We start from the raw sequence: 21,742 nt of genomic DNA, 5'->3' as shown, positions 1-21,742 counted from the left end.
TTGTATAATTCCACAACTGATGCTAAAATTTGTATGGAAATGTAAAGGTACTAGAATAGCCAAAACAGTTTTGAAAAAGACCCGAGTTAGAGAATTCACATTACCACCTGACTTCAAGACTTACTATACAAATGCAGTAAGCAAGACAGTGTAGTATTGGTGAAAGGGATAGACTTATAGATCAGTGGAACAGAATAAAGAGTCCAGAAATATATGGTCAATTGATTTTCGACAAAGGTGCGAAAACAATTTAATGGAATGTGAACAGTTTTTTCCACAAATGGTGCTGAAACAACTAGATGTTTCAGCAAAATATGAACCTAGACTCATACCGTATATAAGATTTAACTCCAAATGTGTCATAGACCTCAGTATGAAAACTATGAAACTAGTGGAAACATAGGAGAATATCCTGTGACTTCAGGTTAGGGAAAAATTTCTTAGCTACCGAACCAAAAGTGTAATCTGTGGTGGAAAAAGTAATAAATTAGACTTCATCAAAATTTAAAACTTCTGCTCTTGAAAGGGCTCAGTTAAGAAAATGAAAAGATAAGTAACAGCCTGGGAGAAAATATTTACAAAATTCATCGGATAAAGGGCTGGTATGCAAACTATGCAAAATATGTAAAGAGCTCTCAAAACTCAAGAAAACAAACAACCCAATTAAAAAACAGTAAAAAAAAATTTTTTTTTTTACCATTAAGTTCACCAGAGAAGATACAGGGATGGCAAAGAAGCACATGAAAAGATGCTCAACATCTTTAGTCGTTACGGAATGAGACATGACTGTACCCTGTTGGAATGGCTGAAATTAAACAGCCCCCCGAAAAAAACCCAAACCCATTGCCGTCGAGTCAATTCCAACTCATAGCGACCCTATAGGACAGAACAGAACTGCCCCATAAGGTTTCCAAGGAGTGCCTGGTGGATTTGAAATGCCAACCTTTTGGTTAGCAGTCGAACTCTTAACCACTGTGCCACCAGGTGTTCCTAAAATTAAAAAGAAGAAGAAAAAGAAGTAGCCCTCTGCTTCCAGAGGCGCTGCTGCTGACCCCTGTGTAATCAATCCTCTGTCCAGGAGCAGTGTTGGTGCCCTGGACTTCCTGTGTGAGAGTTGTTCTAAAAGGCCCTGTGTCTTTGGGTCATTTGATTTGAATCATAGATCCTAAACCTCAGGTGTTTCATGGTGGTTTTATTGAATTTAATGGTGATATTTAACAATGTACAGAACAGAAAAGACAGATTGGTTTATTAGGAAGGACTTTGCTTATAGGGGTAGTACTTGACAAAGCTTGGGCTCTGTGGGACTTACTGTCTCAGTTCTGTGCTTCCAGATTTTAAATTTTGGACAATTTTTTATCTGTTCTAAGTAAATGCTATGACGAGTGACAAAAATTCCACTAGTTAGATGGTAGTTGGATCTGTTTTTCATTTTTCTATCGGCCACAAATGGTAATTATTCTCCATGGTTGTTGCAGGGACTTCATCTTCTAAATCAGCAGTGCTAGCCAATGGCGATCATGAAGTAGAAGGGAATGACACTACAGGTAAGTCCAAGATTCACAAGTGTGTGGGTGAAACGGTCTCAGTAGGCTCCTTTGAAGATGATTCCTAGTGGAAGCATATGAATTATTTGAGGGTTTTGTTCTTTTTTTTCCTTGTTGGATGCGTTTAAACCAAGGGCTTTTTCCACATAAAATCTCTAACTAAAGAAGGAGAATAATGAGTTTTCTTTGGTATTGCTTGAATAATTTTTGCATTTATGCCATTCAACAGCTAGGGCAATTTTCAGTGCTCTTACAGATGCAGAATAATCATCACTGAGATACGTTATATTGGAGGCCTTTGCCCACTAGAACTTTTTAGACAGTCTTCCCTGAGTGAACACTGTCCTTAGTTTGCTTTATTGGGCTCAGGGGTAGGAAACCTGTGAGTTACAAATTATAAGTTCTTTCCTTTCTCTTTTGCCCAGTGTCAGATCTTCCTTTATCTTTCCCATATCTGTTGCTTTTGAAATTTGTCTCTAACTTTAATTCCTAGCTCATTACTTAAAAAAAGTTTGTTGCCATAGAGTCAACTCTGACTCATGGCCACCCCATGAAGTGTCAGAGGACAACTATGCTCCATAGGGTTTTCAGTGGCTGATTTTTCTAAAGTAGATCACCAGGCCTTTCTTCCAAGGCTCTTCTGGTTAGACTCGAACCTCCAGCCTTTCAGTGAACAGCTGAAGGTGCACCACCCAGGGTGCTGAGGTTCCTGTGTGTTCCTATCTCATAACAAACACCACCGCCTCGCCCCAGCATCCTTTTAGTAAGCACATGTCTTGAAGCAATAGCAAGAATCCTACTGCATGTACTGTGGAAATTTTTTCCTAGGTAGCTGATATGAGTCATTTGCTGTCAACATCAGTGTGATGTTATATTTTTATAAATAACTGCACTTAATTTGCAGTTGTGATCAGGCTGACACTGTTGACTCAAATGAGTTGTCTTCTAATGCTCAACCATATCGTTCTCTGCGGAGTGTGGTCTTAACTGGAATGTAACATTTGATTCACATTACAGCAGTGCAAGCATGAGACACGTCCTGTTTCTGTGGTTCTCTTCTTGTACACGTATCCTAGCCTTAAGCCACCACAGGATTTCTCAGTTTGTAAGGCTTCCACAAAGCTTTCTGTTAGCAGTAGCAGTTATTCCAGGATTTATTCTTTATTTTGTGACCTTAGGAAATGCTGTATCTCTTTATACCTCAGATTTATTGACCATGGGTCCTGTTTGTTGTGAATGTTAGTTTTACCCAGTGACATGAACATCCTGATTAGCAGCTCGTGAATTAAGAACTCTTTACTTTAAAAGCTAAAAGCTGCAAGATGTGTCACCTTCTCTTCCAATTTCGTGAACTGAAATTTTGGTATTTCTTTGATAATAGTATTCTTATGTAATATTCTCTGTTTCCGTGCCTGCTTTGAAAGTAATTGTCTATGTAGTTTTGTTTTAAGAAAACATTTTTACAAATATCCCCCTCATTAAAGGAAAAGAAACTTGAAAGTTAACTTTATTTTAATGAGTAGTTTAAGCTTTCTTTAACCAAGAGCCAGTGCCAGGAGAAGGAAAGGCTGGAGGGGATTGATTTGATTAAGCAGTTGTAAAAGTGGATGCCATTTTTATCCAGGAAGGAAAGAGCTATCAAAGCTAGAGTAGGTTTTCCTTCTCTAGCAGGGTATCAAGTCTGATCAGAAGAGTGATGAGACTCAAACTCTACGCAGCAGTTACTCCCCACTACCAAATCTTTATAGTGCAGGAAACAAACAAACAACACAACAACAACAAAACCAGGAAAAACATGCAGCCGGGCCCTTACTGTTTCAAAACTTTAGTTCCCTAGAGACTAGAAAGAACCCAGGTGTTTATGAACTGCCAAGTGACGTTTTGAGAGCAGGTCTTCCTGCTTGTGGACACCTCTCTACCCTTGGGTAGCATATGGCTTACACAACTGGGTGGTATTTGAGTTCTGAATTTGACCTCCTAACTATATTGCTTTACTGAAAATATGCATGTTTCTTTGCGGGGAGGAGGGAGCAGGGAGTGAAGGGTGCATGTTCTTGGAGCATATTGTGACCTTATTCTAATTTGGCCATTACTAACAAGCAACCAGCTCAATGCTGTTTTGGAAATTCGCTTTTCTGTTTCCTTCAGAACTTTATCTGTAGTCCTAAGAGCAGGCCAGTTCCACTGGTGGCATATAAAGGGTTTTTGAGCACCTTGCTATGTTGAACTTGCTGTTTACTAATGATCTGTGCTTTTCCGCCCTTTCCTTCCCCTCCCTACTTCTTCCTCCCTTTCTATTTTTCTCCTCCTAGAAGCCTAGCGTGTCTCTCAACACTGGGGCTGCTGCAACACCAGACCAGTGATCTTTCCTAAGCATCGTTATCCTTCTAAAACCTTCAGCATTTTGCAAAGCTTTGCTTTTCCTTCCTGGACACGATTTAGAAGAAGCTGAGGGTAGTTCTCCGGGGCCTATTTCTCCTGATGCCTGAGCAAACCACCTGCTTCCTTTTGTGCTGTGCAGGGCTTGTTGGAACCTCCTTTTCCCTTTGTGAGCACAAAGTGCAAGATGAATTCTTTTTAATTTTAGTATTTTTATATAAAATCATCTAATATCTGTTATTTCTTGTTCTTTTTTAAAAAACTCATTTTATGATTTAATTCAACCTTGCATTTTTGTTTCTTTAAACATTTTTAGTTGGCCTTTTTCTTTGGTTTTCACATCCTCGCTGTTCATCAGGATCCGTAACACCGATGCTTTCATAAAGGGGTTGAGCCCGCCAAAACTGCAGTGAATCTCCCTTTTCCTCTCCCTCCCCTTTCCTTCTGTGAGCTTGCTTTCAGGGGTGATTCATCTTTCAAGTTAAAGCATTCTGCTACTGACCAGAAAGGTTGGTGGTTTGAGTCCACCAGCCGCTCCATGGGAGAAAGATGCGGCAGTCTGCTTCCATAAAGATTTATAGCCTTGGAAACCGCATGGGACAGTTCTACTCTGTCCTGTGGGGTCAGTATGAGTCATAATTGACTCCACAGCAATGGGTTTGGTTTTTTTTTTTGAAATCTTCACTCTACCAAAATTTCTCCCCACCTTACTAAAATCTGAATAACAATAGCTATTTTAATTTAAAGCTTTCTAATTTAGGGTGGCTCTGATTAAACTTTAAAAAATATTTCCCCAAATTTTAAATCATCTCTTGTCATTTGCAGTTCAGCCAAAATTGTTTTTATTATGAAATTATCATCTATTTATCTAGGCTTATTTAACAGCCTTATTCTCGTGTATGAGATTTTATAACCAAAGTTACTTTTTAACATGATAATGGACTATCAAAATAAGAATTGAGAAGTTAAATAAAATGGAACTGAGTTATAATATGCTTGAATCCTGTATTAGAATTGTGAGATGTTGATACAGATAGAAAATAACTTTTTCTTAACAACACCAGAATGAAGCCAAGTTGTAACACATTTAAGAACCACAACCAATTTGTCAGGTTTCTAATGAAATGATTACGTGATTGGATACAAACTATGTGTAGGATTAGTATCTCTTTGAACTCTGGAGGTGTCTTTACACAGCATGCAGGTAGGATTCATGGATCACACATGAACATGTGTTTAAAATCCTTAACTGTGAACATTAGCATTTACATTCACACATTCTGATATTCCCCACGCTCTAAGTATTGTTGCAATGAGACTTTATTTTTGTTCCTCATTTTTCCAAGCCGATAGCTAAAAAATCTAGAACCATTTGGGTAAGTACTGTGGAACTTTTACAATAAAAAGCTTTGATCAGAGTTTTGGACATAGCATATGAAACATGAACCATGTTATGAAATCCTAGAAGAATTTTGGTTTAGGATCTGGAATGTGAAATACTCATTTTAATTTTCTGTCATCTTACTGATTATGCAGGTTTTTATAACCCCCAAGCTATAGATTATTTCAGATTAAAAGAAATACAGTGGCACCATCTTCTGAGGAAGATTTGTACGTTGTTTTAGACCCTTTGATGCAAAAGCACTTCTGGATAGTAGAATCAGAATACCATGAAAGTTTTAACTGAGTCTCTGAAGTGGCTTCTGGAATTTGGAAAGCAATTCCCTCTTATATAAGAATCTTAGGGGATGGTTTCTCTGCCAAGAATTCCTATTTTGATTTCTGGATGGGGGACACAGTTGATAAAACTATGAAAAGTCTTACAGTAGGAGAGCACACCTTAAAATAAAACACAACTCTTTCCCTTTGGTGTGCAGTTGTTTAACAAGTTGTTGTTGTTTTTTGTCCGGGGAACTTTACAAAACTAGTAGCGCTGGCTTCTTAAAATCATGTTTGAAACAATTCTCTCAATTCTGACCAGTCTCTGTAGCTGGTCTAAATGACAGGCGGGTGGAGGAACCCGAGTACAGCTCTCCTGATGCAGTGGTCAGAGGGACACAATCACACTTCATCACTGCCATTGATTTATTCCACTTTTATTACCTTTCCATTGTTTATTTTTGTTTGAAATTTGTTTTTTTTTCCAAATAAGTTTTCTGTTTGAATTTATGGAATTGTTCAAATTTGCTGCAGCCAACTGAAATTTGGTGTATTTTGTTAGCTCCATTTATTGTACTTGACTGTTTTATTTTGAAAGAAATGAATTCAATGTTTCACATACGGTTTCATATGAGGTTGCGAGTCCCGTAATGTAATGCAGTACTGCCATGATGGCCACACTGGAGTGGCCCAGTCTCTCACTGGTGAGGCAGCCAGACCGGTCAATGTTGCTCTGTTGAAATGTGATGTTTCTCACAGACACTCTCTTTTTTTTTCTTTTTTGGCCCAGTGTTGAAGATGTAGAACTTTGTTTTTCAGTAATGTTTTTATAGCTTTGTTCATATAGCTAAGTTTGTATTCTTTGTGACTTTAGATTCCAATGGTTTGTATATTGGGACATTTTAATGTGATCATTGTGCTAAATAAATTGCACTAATAAACATCTTACATTAACACCTCACAGACTGGATTTGGTTGGGGTCTTAATTATTGAAATATAATGTGACTATGACATGAGTTTGGTAAATAAAGACTCTTGAGGCATGAGTTCTCAGTCTAACAAAGCTTCTAATCCCATCCGTAATAATTCCATAAATGTCAGGACTTTTGACTTTTTCTAAGCACTTTCACTTATGTTATTGTTTTTGACTCTGAGAGTAAACTCTCTTTCATCTAGAATATAAGAGTCAAGAAACTCAAATGACTATTTGATATTTAATAGCGTCTGGTGAGAAAGACCGTTGGTAGAGTGGCAGTAAGAAGTTATCTCATAGCATGTCAATTACTGTTAGATCACTTCTCCTATTTCATGTATGTGTAGTGCAGTCCAGTTAAAATTCGTGTTCCTCGCCTTCCTAAAGTGCCTTCTGAATCATCAAATAAGACTTGTTATATCTAATAACATTTTAATTTTGTAATTTTATTATTCGATAATCCAGGGTACTGTATCTGGGAAGAATTTAACAGAATGCCTGATTCCCTAGCCATTCTGGGTGTTTCTTTACAGTAGATAGGTTTGCAAATAAGTTGTGTTGACTGAGTTAAGATTTTGAGATGATTCTATGCCTAAAGTAATTTACATGGCATAAAGAGCCTTTTCAGTTTGGTAGACATTTCTTTTTATGAAGAAAGCTCAATTTAATGTCCTTATGTTTCCTTTCATTAAGAGAGCTTAATAATTTATTCTTAGTTTGAAACACAGAATTTAAATACTACAAAGAATAATTCACAATCTTTACTACATTTCTAATACCTATTGCCATGGAGTCGATTCCAACTCATACTGACCCTATAGGACAGAGTAGAGCTGCCCGCATAGGGTTTCCAAGGTTGTAAATCTTTACGGAAGCGAACTGCCACATCTTTCTCCCGCAGAGCTGCAGGTGGGTTTGAACCGCTGACCTTTCTTTTAGCAACCGAGCGTTTAACCACTGCTGCACCAGGGCTTCTGCCTTTCTCATAGATGTTTAGAATTGAAGTTTTCGGTGATTGAGGCAATTCCGGGATTTTATTAGCATTTCATTCTTGATAAGAGACCTGAAACCTGACTGACGACATTTAGGTCCTTCCTCCTTGTTGACCTGAGAATATCGTGGGCCTGGGAGGCTAGATAGTGTTCTGGGCAAAGACATAGGACTGGTGGGGCAGGCACAGCGTATTGGTTTCATTCTTAAGTCAGACGTAAAACTGGATTATCCTCAATTTTTTTTATTTGTGCTGTTTCCATTAGAGTGAAGGCTTAACAAGACTTTACCACAAATTATTTGTGGAATAAACCTCTGTGGAGGTAAATTGCTGTTATTTACAGCCTCTGGGGCTAGATGCAACGTAGTATGTGCTCTACAAACGGCCCTGTTACTGGCTGTTTTCACTGTTATCGGAGTAGGTAGATGGTTTATTGGTAGATGTGATAACTGCTTTGAATGTGATAATATGATGTCAGTCCAATCCATCAGGTCATACCGGCACTGAAAGAGTACAACTACTTTGTTAGAAGGCCATGACACAGAAAGTATCCTAGCCTCACCATTGTCTCTTGTATCATCAGATAGGATGCGAAGGATTTAGCATTAGAAAAATTCTAGAACACCAAAAATGTGAAGTCTTAACAAAAAAATAAATCAGTTGTAGGTACGAGGTTCCGAACAGCTATTTCAGCCTGTCAATAAATGGGTATTATAAATGAAATCTGAACAAAGCTACACATTGTGTTCTTAGATTTAGACATGGTGAAATGTCCTTTATTTTTCCCCCTCCCCAAACAAACCCTGGAAACAAAGCTTTAGTTCTGTTCTTTCATTTTGCAGATAAAACTTGCATATTGGAGACCCATCAGTAAAATACCAACACCTAATGGTTCTTAAAGCTTTCTTGGTTCATGAATTTCTGATAAAAATATAGAACCTCTTCCCAGAAAAATCTATATATACCCATTAATACAATATATTACACTTTCTCTAGGCTGTATAGGACTCCCTTGAAACCAGCTCATGGACTGAGGTTAAGAACCCTTCATCTAAGTAAAGCCATTTGATTTCAATTTCTATTGTGATTTTGTACTGAGTAAATAGCTTCTTCCTGTGCTTTGAGTGAGTCCATAATTCTGATATATTTTTTAGCCATAACTTTGTTTGTATGATTTGCTTCTCATTGTGGAATGAGCCAAAAGTCATGTATAGATATAGAATTTTTTCTTTAATTTATTTGTAATTCTGTAAGTAATAAATCATACATTCTCCTTATGAAAAACTAAAGCATTCTAGATAGAACCACACTGTATCAGAGACCAGAAGATTTTTATTCACAGAACGGCTAAACATTTACAGATACTGTAAATTGATCTTGTGTTTTTAGTGATTCTAGACTTGAACTGATTTTTCTATCTGATATAGCTCATTAATGATAAGGATAACTGTAATTTATGTAACACATTAGAGTGTGTAAAGCTCTTTTGTATATATAACACTGTGTCCATTTTGCCTTTGAATAGGTCGAGGTCAGATTAATGATAGATCTGGAAATTGAACCTAGTCTGGGGAGAAGCCCCATGCTCTTTTTTGCCACAATACATCATATTGCAGTAGATCTTAAGTGATAACCAGACATCAGAAAGGCAGTTGGAAGAAATGGACCCTTAAAGGTCTGTTTTAAGGTCGGTTGTAGGCTCTACATTTTAGAGGAAAATCCAAGCTGAAGGCAAGAGCTTTGCATGTAGATGGTTTTTGAGAAGTGATCCCAGGGAATAGGAGACTGGGAAAAGTGAAACTGGAAAGAGAAAATGCTGATACAATGAAGTATTATTAACCTTGTTACTGCTGTGGGTAACAGGGGCTTAATCCTGTTGGGACCTTTTGAGGAACCGTGTCTCAGAATTACCCACCTGTGTTACAGAATTGTTTTTGTTAGTTCCCATCACATCGATTATGTTGGCCAATTGGGTAGCATGAATTCACCATTTGCCATCTCTCATTGGTTAACTCTTGTACTTCCTAGTTTGCATTGCAGTGCCAGGCTGCTGGCAGATATCTTACCTCTGACATCAGAGAAGATACGGGGCAGAAAACTCTGGTTTAGCAGACTTGTTGTTGTGTGCCATCAAGTTGATTCTGACTCATAGCTACCCTACAGGGCAAAGTAGAACTGCTCCATAGGGTTTCCTAGGCTATAATCGTTACAGGAGCAAATTGCCAGGTCTTTTCTCTCATGGAGCTGCTGGTGGGTTCAAACCACCAACCTTTCTGGTTAGCGGCTGAATGCTTTAGCCATTGTGCCACCAGGGCTCCTTTTAGCAAAATTTAAAAAATTAAAAAAAATTTTTTTTTTTTTTTTTTTTACTGTTAAATCACGCCTGCCTGCAGCTGGATACTGCAGTCATAAAAAAAAAAAAAAAAAATTTTTTTTTTTTTTTTTAAGTAAAAGATGAACTAAAGGGATGTGAGGTGGAGGCACAAGAGGTATCCAGTATGAAGTTAATTCAGACTGAGATCTGTTAACTTAGATTTATCTGCATTATGCCTTACCAGAGAGGATGAGATACATAGACTTTATAAAGGGAAATTTGAAGAAACTCCATCTATCATGGAACTAATTCCTAAGTCTAATTGCTAGAAACTGTAGAACTAGCCACAGGAATTTGTTTTGGAATTTCCTATCCTAATGTTTTCTTCTTGAGTCAGTTTTGTTTGTTTCTATCTTTCTAGGAACTTGTACATTTTATCTAGATGGTGTAATTTGTAGGCATACAATTGTTCATAGTATTCCCTTGTAGTCCTTTTTATTTTTGTAAGGTTGGTAGTAATGGTCACCTCTTTCACTCCTGATTTTATTAATTTGAGTCTTCTGTCCCTTTTTCTTGATCAGTCTAGCTAAAGATTTGCCTATTTTGTTGATCTTTTCAAAGAACTTTTTCTTTCATTGAGTTTTCTCTTCCCTGTTTTATTTATTTTCACTCTTAATCTTTATTATTTTTTTGTTCTGCTTGCTTTGGGTTGTGTTCATTTTTGTTTTTGTTTTTGTTCTTTTTCTAGTTTCTGCAGGCAGAAGGTTATATTATACCATTATAAATTTGCTTCTAAGCATTGCTTTAGCTTTATCACAGTTCTGGTATGTCGTATTTTCATTTACCTCAGAGTATTTTCTGATTTCCTTATGATTTCTGCTTCTACCCATTGGTTATTTAGGAATGAGTTTCCTGAATTTCCTTCTGTTATTGATTTCTAATTTCATTCCATTATGGTTGGAGAACATGGTTTGTACAATTTTAATCCTTTTAAATTTGCTGAGATTTGTTTTGTAGTGTAACATATGGTCTGTCCTGGAGAATGTTTCATGTGTACTTGAGAAAAATGTGTATTCTGTTGTTGGTTGGAATATTCTATTGACGTCTGTTAGGTCTCAATGGTGTTGTTCAGGTCTTCTGTTTCCTTATTGGTATTCTGTTCATTATTGAAAGTGGGGATATTGAAGTCTCTAACTGTTATTGTTGAATTGTCTATTTCTCCCTTTGTCTCTGTTAGTTTTTGCTTTGTGTATTTTGGGGCTTACATCTTGCTGCTTTAAAGGGGAATCTGAATAATGTAATTTTTACATGCCTTTTACATTGTTCAAGGATTACCATAATTCCGTGTGAAAACCTGGGGTGTGAATGAGAAGGATGCATACAAATGATTACTATAACTATGAACTTTCAGAAGCTTCTAAAACAGCAATGAAATGTTAGTCACTAACCATTGTGTACACTACATTGTGTACACTACAGACCTCTTCAGAATTAAAGTAATGCTTTATGTGTTAGCTGCCTTTTGGGTTTGTCATAGTTTGTCCAGATGCAGAGAAAAATGCACAGATACGTGAACACTGTAATATAAGGCTTGATTATTTAAATGCTAAGCAGTGTTACAAAGAACATTTTGTAAGAACAAATGTAATATTGGTTAAATTCCATGCGGAGGTGGGATGAGAACTAAGGAAATTTGAAATTGTAATAATTGAATGCCAAATGATGCCTTTTAAATAGTAAGAGAACGCTAAATTTCTAGATTGGAGAGATTCGTGTGGGTCTTACGGTTTTCAGTGTATTAAGTGAAGGGGAGTGGTGGACTAGATTAGTGTTTATTTGTTGAGAAATTTAGTGGTAAATTAAGAGCTACCTGGGCACCTTATTTAGAAATATATATTCTGGGACTTTACCTTAGTCCTACAGAAACAATTTCTGGGGCCCAGGAGTTTATATATTTTTTAAAGCTCCCCAAGTGATTTTGATCATGAGCCGGATTTGGGAACTTTTTGGACTAGGTGGTCAAGCTCTTTTCATGCATTCAAATGTTTACTGAGCCCCTGCCCCTTTTACAGGTGCTGGAGATACATCAGTGAACCAGATAGGCAGGAATAAATCAATAGGGTATCTTTATCTAACTCTGTTACCCAAGGTTATAACAAGTTAACTCTTATGGTCCTGAGCTACTTGATATCTTTGGGTTCACCTAAACTCAGATGGAGATTATCCACAAAGGTTAATGAATTTGGGGTGTACAGAAAAGAAGTGACCCTGGAAACTTGTACTACTGTACCTTCATTTGTTCAGGAAAGATTTATTGGACAACTGCCTTGTGCTGTGTGACCACACAGACAGACATATTATTATTCTAAAGGAGCTTTTCTCCTACCTTTTAGGCCTCTCCTGGTTTCTTTGGCTGCCTCCTTTTTCTTTTCTTGACCTCTACTCATTGGAGGCCCAAGGCAAAGCCTTGCCCTCCTTTTCTTATCTACATTCTCCCCCTTAGTGATCTCATCCAGCCTTATGGCTTTAGATATATTCATATTAATATGCTAATTGCCCAAACTGATATTTCTAGTTTAGACCTGCCTCCCAAACTCCATCTGACTACTGGAAATCCCCATTTGGATGTAGGGTTGACATCTCAAATTTGAGATGTCCTAAACAGAACTCCTAAGGGTCCCTGATGGTGCAGTGGTTAAGTACTTGGCTGCTAACTGAAAAGCTGGCGTTTTGAACCCACCCAGCGACTGGTCAGTAAAGATTACAGCCAAGAAAACCCTATGGGGCAATTCTACACTTGTCACAAGGGGTCAAAATTGACTTAATGGCTCCCGGCAACAAACCCAACTCTGATCGCTCCAGCTGCAAACATTCCAAACAAACAAACAGAAAGAAGAAAAGAACTCTTTGTTTCTCCATTTTATTAAATGGAAACTCTGTCCTAGTTGCTTAGGGTAAAATACTTGGCTTCCCCTTTATTCCTCTCTTTCTCTCAGACCTCACATCTAATTTTTCAGAAAAATAGATCTAGAACCCAATCACTTCTTATCACTTTCATTGTTCTCTCCCTTATTGGTGACCCTACTCCAAATTAGTCTGCCTGCGTCCACTTGTGTTGCTCTCTGTAGTGTATACGCAACAGCATCCAGAGAGATCTTGTACATAGATCATATTCTTTTGCTCAAAACCCTCCACTGGCTTTCCACGTCAAAATAAAAGCCAAAGTCCTTTGACCAAAGACCACAGGACCTTTGATACCCCTGTGGCCTCTCTGACCATATATCCTCCTAGTTCTCCCCTTTGCTTGCTTTGCTTCACTGGCCTCCTTGCTGCTATACCTCAGACAACCAGGTGGGCCCCTGCCTTGGGCTGTGAGCAGGAGCTGCTTTCTCTGCCTGGAATGCTCTTTCCTCAGGTATGCATGTGGTCTGCTCTCCACCTTCTCAGTGAGTCCTCTGACCATCTTACTAAAACTGTACCCCTTTGTTTTCGTATCCCACTTCTCTGCTTTAATTTCCTCCATGGCATTGTCACTTTCTAGTAATTTGTACAGTTTAATTATTTATCTTGTTTGTTGTTCGATTTTCCCCATTAGAAGATAAATATCATGAGAGACAGAGATTTTGTTTTAGTATCTGCTGTGGCCCAGCACCTGAAATAGTGCTGGGCATATTGTAGGTTCTCGGTAGCTATCTATTGAAATGAACAACTTTGTTAAATGTCTAATGAAAAACTGAGTTAAATGTTTTGAAGGAAGGAGATGTGGTTCTAAGAAAGGAGTCTGTCCTAGATTGGCAGTGATATTTCTGCTAAGATGGAAAGGGTGGAAGGAAGTATGTGAAGGGGGGCAGAGGAGGATGCACTCATTGAGGCACTGATAGAAGCAGAGAGAACAGCTCTGTTAGTGGAGGGGGATTTCTGCCATCACATATTGCCTGTTCCTTTCTAAAACGTATCAGGACTTTTGCCCATAGAACCCTTGCTATGTTTCTGTAGCATGTAAGAGACATGATAGGGAATCTTTTAATTTATCCATGGTACAGACATTCCTCTCCTCTCTTCCTTGGATAAGACAGAGGCAAAGCCTGAGTATGTGCCTTTTAGCTCGTTTGCACATAGCCCTGACAGTTCTCTTTACTTTTAAGTTTACGATGACTTTTTATTTCCTGCTTTACCTAACACGTTTTCATGGCTAAAGCATTACCACTGTGGTGTTTTGTTTTATTACTATTATTTTTTAATTTAAACCTTGTTCTATGATCTTTTTATGCTACTGAAAAAAACTATTAAACTTTCATTTAGACCAAATGACTGTTATATTTAGTGTTGAAAAGAGCAAGAGGACACCATGCTATTTTGCTTGCACACAGAAAGAAATTTTTATATATTAAGAGGTTGCATAAGCAGCTTGATTACGCTGCTTTCCTTTCTCCTCACCAGTATTTTTCTCTGAGTAGATGGGCCTTCTGGTTTGCTTCAGTCCTCATAGGGGAAAAGAAAGTTAAGAGCTAGACCAGCTGTATTTGCAGTAATTTTTGCCGGCTTATTGCTAGACATCTCTGGGAATAATTCCTTGAGTGATTTGTTTCAATTTGAGAAAGCTGAGGAAAGAACAGGCCTAGCTCTACAACCTGTTTATTAGCTTTGGTCTCTTAGGCAAGTTATTTGCCATTTTTGAGCCCGAGGTTCCTCTATAAAAGGAGAACTAGTAAGAAAATAATTGCTTAGATTGAGGGACCGAAGATATTTTCACTGCTCTGTGACCTAGTTGAAGGGTTTAACAAATGTAGGATGATATTAGGATGATGATTAATGTCCGCAAAGAAAGTCCTTACAGGTTCAGCTGAATATATGCGTCTGCCCATAAATCATCCACTGTTTGGCTGTCAGCTCCTTTTCCTACTTAAATGGTTGTATAACAGCATTTTAACTGGGTGTAACTTGAGCATGTCTTGTCCATTGTGTCTTTGGAGATGCTCTATTTCTAGAGAACGAAACTGAAGGTGAACTTCAAGGGTGAACTGCCAGGCCTACTGGAAGAAGAGCCTTTGTTTTGTTGTGTGAAAATTAACTTTGGGTTTTGTCACTGCTGGCAAGTCCGGTCCTTCAATGGATTTTCAGCAACTTAAAATGAGATGAGAAAACACAAAGCTGTGTAAATTGTCGATTTAACTATTGATGTTAGACTCTTCACAGGCCCTCTTCAAAGGCTTCTGCTTTCTGGTTAATGAAAGTTAATATTTCTGGTCTTCAGTATTTATGTGTAAAATAAAGATGTATCCTGCTGCTGCTACTGTTGTTATTGTTGCTGAGCAACAAAGATCCAGTATTTTCTCTCTTACATGTGGTAGCTTTTTGAATTAGAGATTAAAATGTGCCTTTTGATTTATTTTCTTTGGGCTAAACAGCTCTGGTTTCCCTATTTTTTTTCCTGCTGTGTGGCTTTAAGCTATCTCATTGTTTTGAATGTCCTCTCAGTTAGGTTTTTAATTTGTCTGTATCTATATTAGTCAGAGTCTAGTCAGGAGACAGAAATCACACAGTAATTTGAACAAAAAAAGCATGACATAAAGAGCTATTAACTTGTAAGAGGAAGCTAACTACTGAGGGGTAAATGGAAAATCTAGAGAATACAGGAATGACAGATATAGGGAGAAGTCACCACCCCTAGGGCTGAGGCAGGGTATACAAGCAAAGAACAAATTTGGGAGAGCACCCTCCTCCCCTAAAGCTGGTTTTATATTTTAAAGGAAGTCTTTACTAGATGGTGAAGAAGTTTGCTGAGGTCCTACAGGCCAAGGTTGGCAAATGGGAAACTGTCCATGAGAGTGCTGCTGAATCACTGGGAAGTCCGATTGGTTGGGGCACTTGTGGAACTTGCCTGGGAAGATGCCCACGGGAGTACTCACAAAACACATTGTGAGCACCATTGGGTATCCTGCACACCAGCAGAGTACCATAAGAATTGTTCTGTGCTGTCCAGTTGGTTCAGACTCATAGTGACCCTATAGGACAGAGTAGAAACTGCCCCATAGGGTTTCCCAGGAGGGGCTGGTAGATTTGGTTAGCTGGCTTAGCTCTTAACCACTTTGCCACCAGGGCTCCACCGTAAGAGTTAGAAGATAGAAAACCACATGAACCAGGAAGAGAAGCTCCTTCCTCCAGTGACTTCTACTAATCTTAACATTTTGCCAGCTGGCAAAGGAGAAATGTTTACAGGGTCCAGCTCCATTATCACCAGCAGGGCACCGAAGGGTAGATTTGGAGCTGAGAGGCAATACATTGATAACTGGCACAGTCTGTAGCTGCTTAACTTCCATATGGACTTTTCTACACACACTTGAACTCCTATATACTAACAAAACAACTTTTATGTTTTCATTTAACAAGCTACAGCTATCTTTCATATGAATGAGATTCTCACTCTTTCTCCAAAACGAGGAGACACTTAATCCCTATGGCCATTGTATCCGTCGCGAGCTACATTAATCACATCTCAAATCCAGTCCCACTGAAGATTCTGCTACCAAAAGGCTTAATTGTAAAGTTAACCTCCAACAACTTATAATAATGGGAAAAAGAAAAGAAAATAGTTAGCATATACAAATAACACACAAACCATTACAAAGAGAAAATATGCAAAGCTATCATAGTTCTCATTTCTGTAGTTGGTCACAAGGACATAGTTGGTATTTATAGCTTCTTTGTTCAACCGCCTATTCCATATTTCCCTTGCCTTCAGCCAGAATCTCAAGATGGTTGAGGCTCTTTACCTGGTGGAATGACCCAAATTTTCAAACGTTTATTTCTTCTGTAGTCTCGCCCTTTTTTTGGTCGCTGTAGTTTTCAGTTAACCTTTATTATTAGACATGGAAGTATTAACAGGTGTTTCAGCAAATCTCCTGGGTTCTAGTCATAATCCTCCCTGTTCTCATTGTGTAACAGCAACCTAATATCCCCTTTATAATCTGGCCCACTCATTCTAGCAAGTAGAGTAACCTCCTTTTCTGCTTGTTGGTTCAGTGGCATTAACCCCCCCCTCCAAATAAAAACCCAGTGCCGTCGAGCCGATTTCGGCTCATAGCGACCCTATGGGACAGAGTAGAACTATCAGTGGCATTTGGTGTCCCAAATGACCAGGTGGAAGCTTAATAAAGACGCGGAAGATCTAAATGCCACAGTCAACCGACTTGACCTCATAGACGTATACAGAACACTTCACCCAACAGCAGCCAAGTATACTTTCTTTTCTAGTGCACATGGAACATTCTCTAGAATAGACCACATATTTGGTCATAAAGCAAGCCTTACCAGAATCCAAAACATTGAAATATTACAAAGCATCTTCGCAGACCATAAGGCCATAAAAGTGGAAATCAATAACAGAAAAAGCAGGGAAAAGAAATCAAACACTTGGAAACTGAACAATACTCTGCCTAAAAGGGACTGGGTGGTGGGCGGAGCCACGATGGCGTAATAGACAAGACGCTTCCGAGCCCTCTTTACAACAAAGACCCGATAAAACAAGTGAAAGGAGTATATTTGTGACAAGCTGGGAGCCCTGAGCATCAAAGGCAAGCTTAGACAACGAACTGAGGGGCAGGGGAAGGAAGAGGCCGTTCAGAAGCGGAGAGGAGTTACCAGACCTGAATCGCGGGGAGCCCTCAGGCACCATTCCCAGAGTGCCTGCAGTGGCGGCGGGCTGGTCCTAGCGTTTGGCCACAGTTTCCTCAGGGAGAAGCAGTCAGCCACACAGCCCACTCACACCTCTGGAACCTGAGGAGAACGGCCCGCTCTCGGCAAAAGCTAAGTGCTTGCGTGTATTTTACCACGCGCCCCTGCCCCCAAGCCGGCTTCAGCGGCTGAATCCCTGGGCCTGAGATAGACCCTGGTGAGCGCCTAGAGCCATCCTCCTGTCCTTGGGGAAGGAAAAAATTTGCAACTGGGGGGAAAGATAATTTGCTAGCTCCATTAACTGGGGGCGCTCAGGACAGAAGCAGCTCCTGTCCAGGCAAAAACTGCCCATTGACCTTGAGCACCTTTCCCTTCTACATGGACCTGTGTGGGCCTATTTTGGGAGAATAGGCCCTTGTTGGCAAACTCCAGCCATTTCAGCGGTGTGGTGGAGAGGTGGGTGTTTGACGTTTGACATTGCTTTGCCTATTAAACAAGGTCCTCACCTACCCACAACAGGGACCTAAGGACTGGTGGCTCCATTTGGGTCACTCAGCCACCTGCGACAGGGGTCCAGGGATAACTGGTAACTCCCAGTCCTTACACCAAAAACTTTGGGTGCCCATGGTCCCTCTGCAGAGCCCACCCACCGGAATGCTGTAGGGAACAGAGATGCGTTTTCCTCAGAGACACTTGGGGGTTGGTTCTCAGCCCCCTGTCTTGTTCAGAGTGTGACCCCTTCTGCAATCAGATGCGGGTATATACACCAACCACCCCTGCCCCTCTAAGACTGTAGGACAGAGCCTGTACCACACACTTTATCAGCTACCTGGAAACCTGAGCTGAATTCATATGAGAAAACTGAATGGACTTCTAGACTGATATACCTGATAACAGCTCTAGCCAGCTGGGGACAGGACACCAGAGCTCCAAAGGTGAAAATAATCACGCTGGCTCATTCAAGCAACCCATAGGGGGGGTATACCAAAACAAAACAAAGCAAGCAGCTATGAGACGGTAAGCAAGCATAAACTAATACAATAACTTATAGATGACTCGGAGACAACAGTCCGTATCAAGTCACATAAAGAAACAGGCCATAATCACCTCAACAGGCTCTCAAAACAAAGAATCCAGGGACCTTTTAGATGAAAGTGCATTCCTGGAATTACCAGATGCAGAATACAAAAGTTTAATATGCAGAACCCTTCAAGACATCAGGAAGGAAATGAGGCAACATGCAGAACAAGCCAAGGAACACACAGATAAAGCAACTGAAGAAATCAGAAAGATTGTTCAGGAACATAATGAAAAGTTTAATAAGCTGGAAAAATCCATAGACAGACAGCAATCAGAAATTCGGAAGATTAACAATAAAATTACAGAATTAGATAACTCAATAGAAAGTCAGAGGAGCAGAATTGAGCGAGTAGAAGCTAGAATTTCTGAACTCGAAATCACTTGGCACTAATATATTTGAGGAAAAATCAGATAAAAGAATTAAAAAAAATGAAGAAACCTTAAGAATCATGTGGGACTGTAACAAGAGAAATATCCTACGAGTGATTGGTGTACCAGAACAGGGAGGGATAACAGAAAATACGGAGAAAGTTGTTCAGGATTTTTTGGCAGAAAACCCCTGATATTGGGAAAGATGAGAAGATGTCTATCCAAGATGCTCATCGAACAGCACATAAGGCAGATCTTAAAAGAAAGTTACCAAGACATATTATAATCAAGCTTGCCAAAACCAAAGATAAAGAGACAATTATAAGAGCAGCGAGGGATAAAAGAAAAGTCACCTACAAGGGAGAGCCAATAAGAAGAATAAGCTCGGACTACTCAGCAGAAACCATGCAGGCAAGAAAGCAATGGGATGACATATTTAAAAAATTGAAGGGAAAAAATTGCCTGCCAAGAATCATATATCCATCAAAACTGTCTTTTAAGTAAGTCTCTTAAATATGAAGTTGAAATTAAGACATTTCCAGATAAACACAAGTTGAGGGAATTCATAAAAACCAAACCAAAACTACAAGAAATACTAAAGGAAGTTCTTTGGTTAGAAAATCAATAATATCAGGTATTTACCCAAGACTAGAACACTGGGCAGGGCAAACAGAAGTGAACCCAGACAGGGAAATCAAAAAAAAAAAAAAAAAAAAAGCCCAACACAGGATAACAGCGATGTCATTATATAAAAGAAGACAACATTAAAATAATAAAGAGAGACTAAGAAATGTAATCAAACACCTTCCATATGGACAGGAAGATACAGCGATACAAAGAAATAAAAGTTAGTTATAAATTTAGAAAAATAGGGGTAAATAACAAGGTAAACACAAAGGAGACAAACTATCCTACTCATCAAAATAAAATACAAGGGAAAAATACAGACTCAGCAGAAACAAAATCAAAAACAAATATGAGGAAAGGACAATATATAAAGAAAATCTACTCAGCACATAAAATCAAGTGGGAAAAAGAAGTTGTCAACACACAAAAAAAGACATCCAAATGATAGCACTAAATTCATACCTATCCGTAATTACCCGGAATGTACATGGACTAAGTGCACCAATAAAGAGACAGAGAGTAGCGGAATGGGTTAAAAAACAAGATCCGTCTATATGCTGCCTACAAGAGACACACCTTAGACTTAGAGACACAAACAAACTAAAACTCAAAGGATGGAAAAAAATATATCAAGCAAACAATCAAAAAAGAGCAGGAGTGGCAATATGATTTTCTGACAAAACGGACTTTAAACTTAAATCCGTCAGAAAGGATAAGGAAGGACACTATATAATTAAAGGGACAGTACACCAAGAAGATATAACCATATGAAATATTTATGCACCCAGTGACAGGGCTACAAGATACATAAAACAAACTATCAGCATTGAAAAGTGAGATAGACAGCTTCACAATAATAGTAGGAGACTTCAGCACACCACTTTTGGTGAAGGACGGGACATCCAGAAAGAAACTCAATAAAGAAACAAGATCTAAATGCCACAATCAACCAACTTGACCTCGTAGACATATACAGAACACTTCACCCAACAGCAACCAACTATGCTTTCTTTTCTAGTGCACATGGAACATTCTCTAGAATAGACCACATATTAGGTCATAAAGCAAGCCTTAGCAGAATCCAAAACATTGAAATATTACAAAACATCTTCTCTGACCATAATGCCATAAAAGTGGAAATCAATAACGGGAAAAGAAATCAAACACTTGGAAACTGAACAATACCCTGCTCAAAAACACTGGGTTATAGAAGACATTAAGGATGGAATAAAGAAATTCATAGAATCCAAAGAGAATGAAAACACTTACTATCAGAGCCTTTGGGACAAAGCAAAAGCGGTGCTCAGAAGTCAGTTTATATCAATAAATGCACACATCCAAAAAAAAGAAAGGGCCCAAATCAAAGAACTATCCCTACAACTTGAACAAATAGAGAGCAACAAAAACCCACAGGCACCAGAAGAAAACAAATAATAAAAATTAGAGCTGAACTGAATGAAACAGAAAACAGAAAAACAATTGAAAGAATTAACAAGACCCAAAACCGGTTTTTTTGAAAAAACTCAACAAAATTGATAAACCATTGGCCAAACTGACAAAAGAAAAACAGGAGAGGAAGCAAATAACCCAAATAAGAAATGAGATGGGCGATATTACAACAGACCCAACTGAAGTTAAAAGAATCATATCAGATTACTATGAAAAACTGTACTGAAACAAATTTGCAAACCTAGAAGAAATGGATGAATTCCTAGAAACATACTACCTACCTAAACTAACACAAACAGAGGTAGAACAACTAAATAGACCCATAACAAAAGAAGAGATTGAGAAGATAATCAAAAAACTCCCAACAAAAAAAAGCCCTGGTCCAGACGGCTTCACTGCAGAGTTCTACCAAACTTTCAGAGAAGAGTTAACACCACTACTACTAAAGGTATTTCAGAGCATAGAAAAGGACGGAATACTACCAAACTCATTCTATGAAGCCATCATATCCCTGATACCAAAACCAGGTAAAGACACCGCAAGAAAAGAAAATTATAGACCTGTATCCCTCATGAATGTAGATGCAAAAATCCTCAACAAAATTCTAGCCAATAGAATTCAACAACATATCAAAAATATAATTCACCATGACCAAGTGGGATTCATACCAGATATGCAG

At 38.7% G+C, this 21,742-nt stretch overlaps 1 protein-coding gene across 1 annotated transcript in view; it reads left to right on the top strand.

Moving 5' to 3' along the window:
* MAP4 (microtubule associated protein 4) overlaps positions 1 to 21,742 on the top strand; it is a 209,036-nt gene that overhangs the window by 95,407 nt on the left and 91,887 nt on the right. Inside the window, 1 exon segment of the mRNA XM_049863132.1 lies at positions 1,479 to 1,547. Within this exon segment, the coding sequence (XP_049719089.1) occupies positions 1,479 to 1,547 (69 nt within the window).

This window comes from Elephas maximus, chromosome 20 (assembly GCF_024166365.1).
Source record: "Elephas maximus indicus isolate mEleMax1 chromosome 20, mEleMax1 primary haplotype, whole genome shotgun sequence".
Taxonomy (NCBI): Eukaryota; Metazoa; Chordata; class Mammalia; order Proboscidea; family Elephantidae; genus Elephas; species Elephas maximus.
The sequence above is the reverse complement of the archived record's forward strand: the minus strand, read 5'-3'. Positions and strand labels throughout refer to the sequence as shown.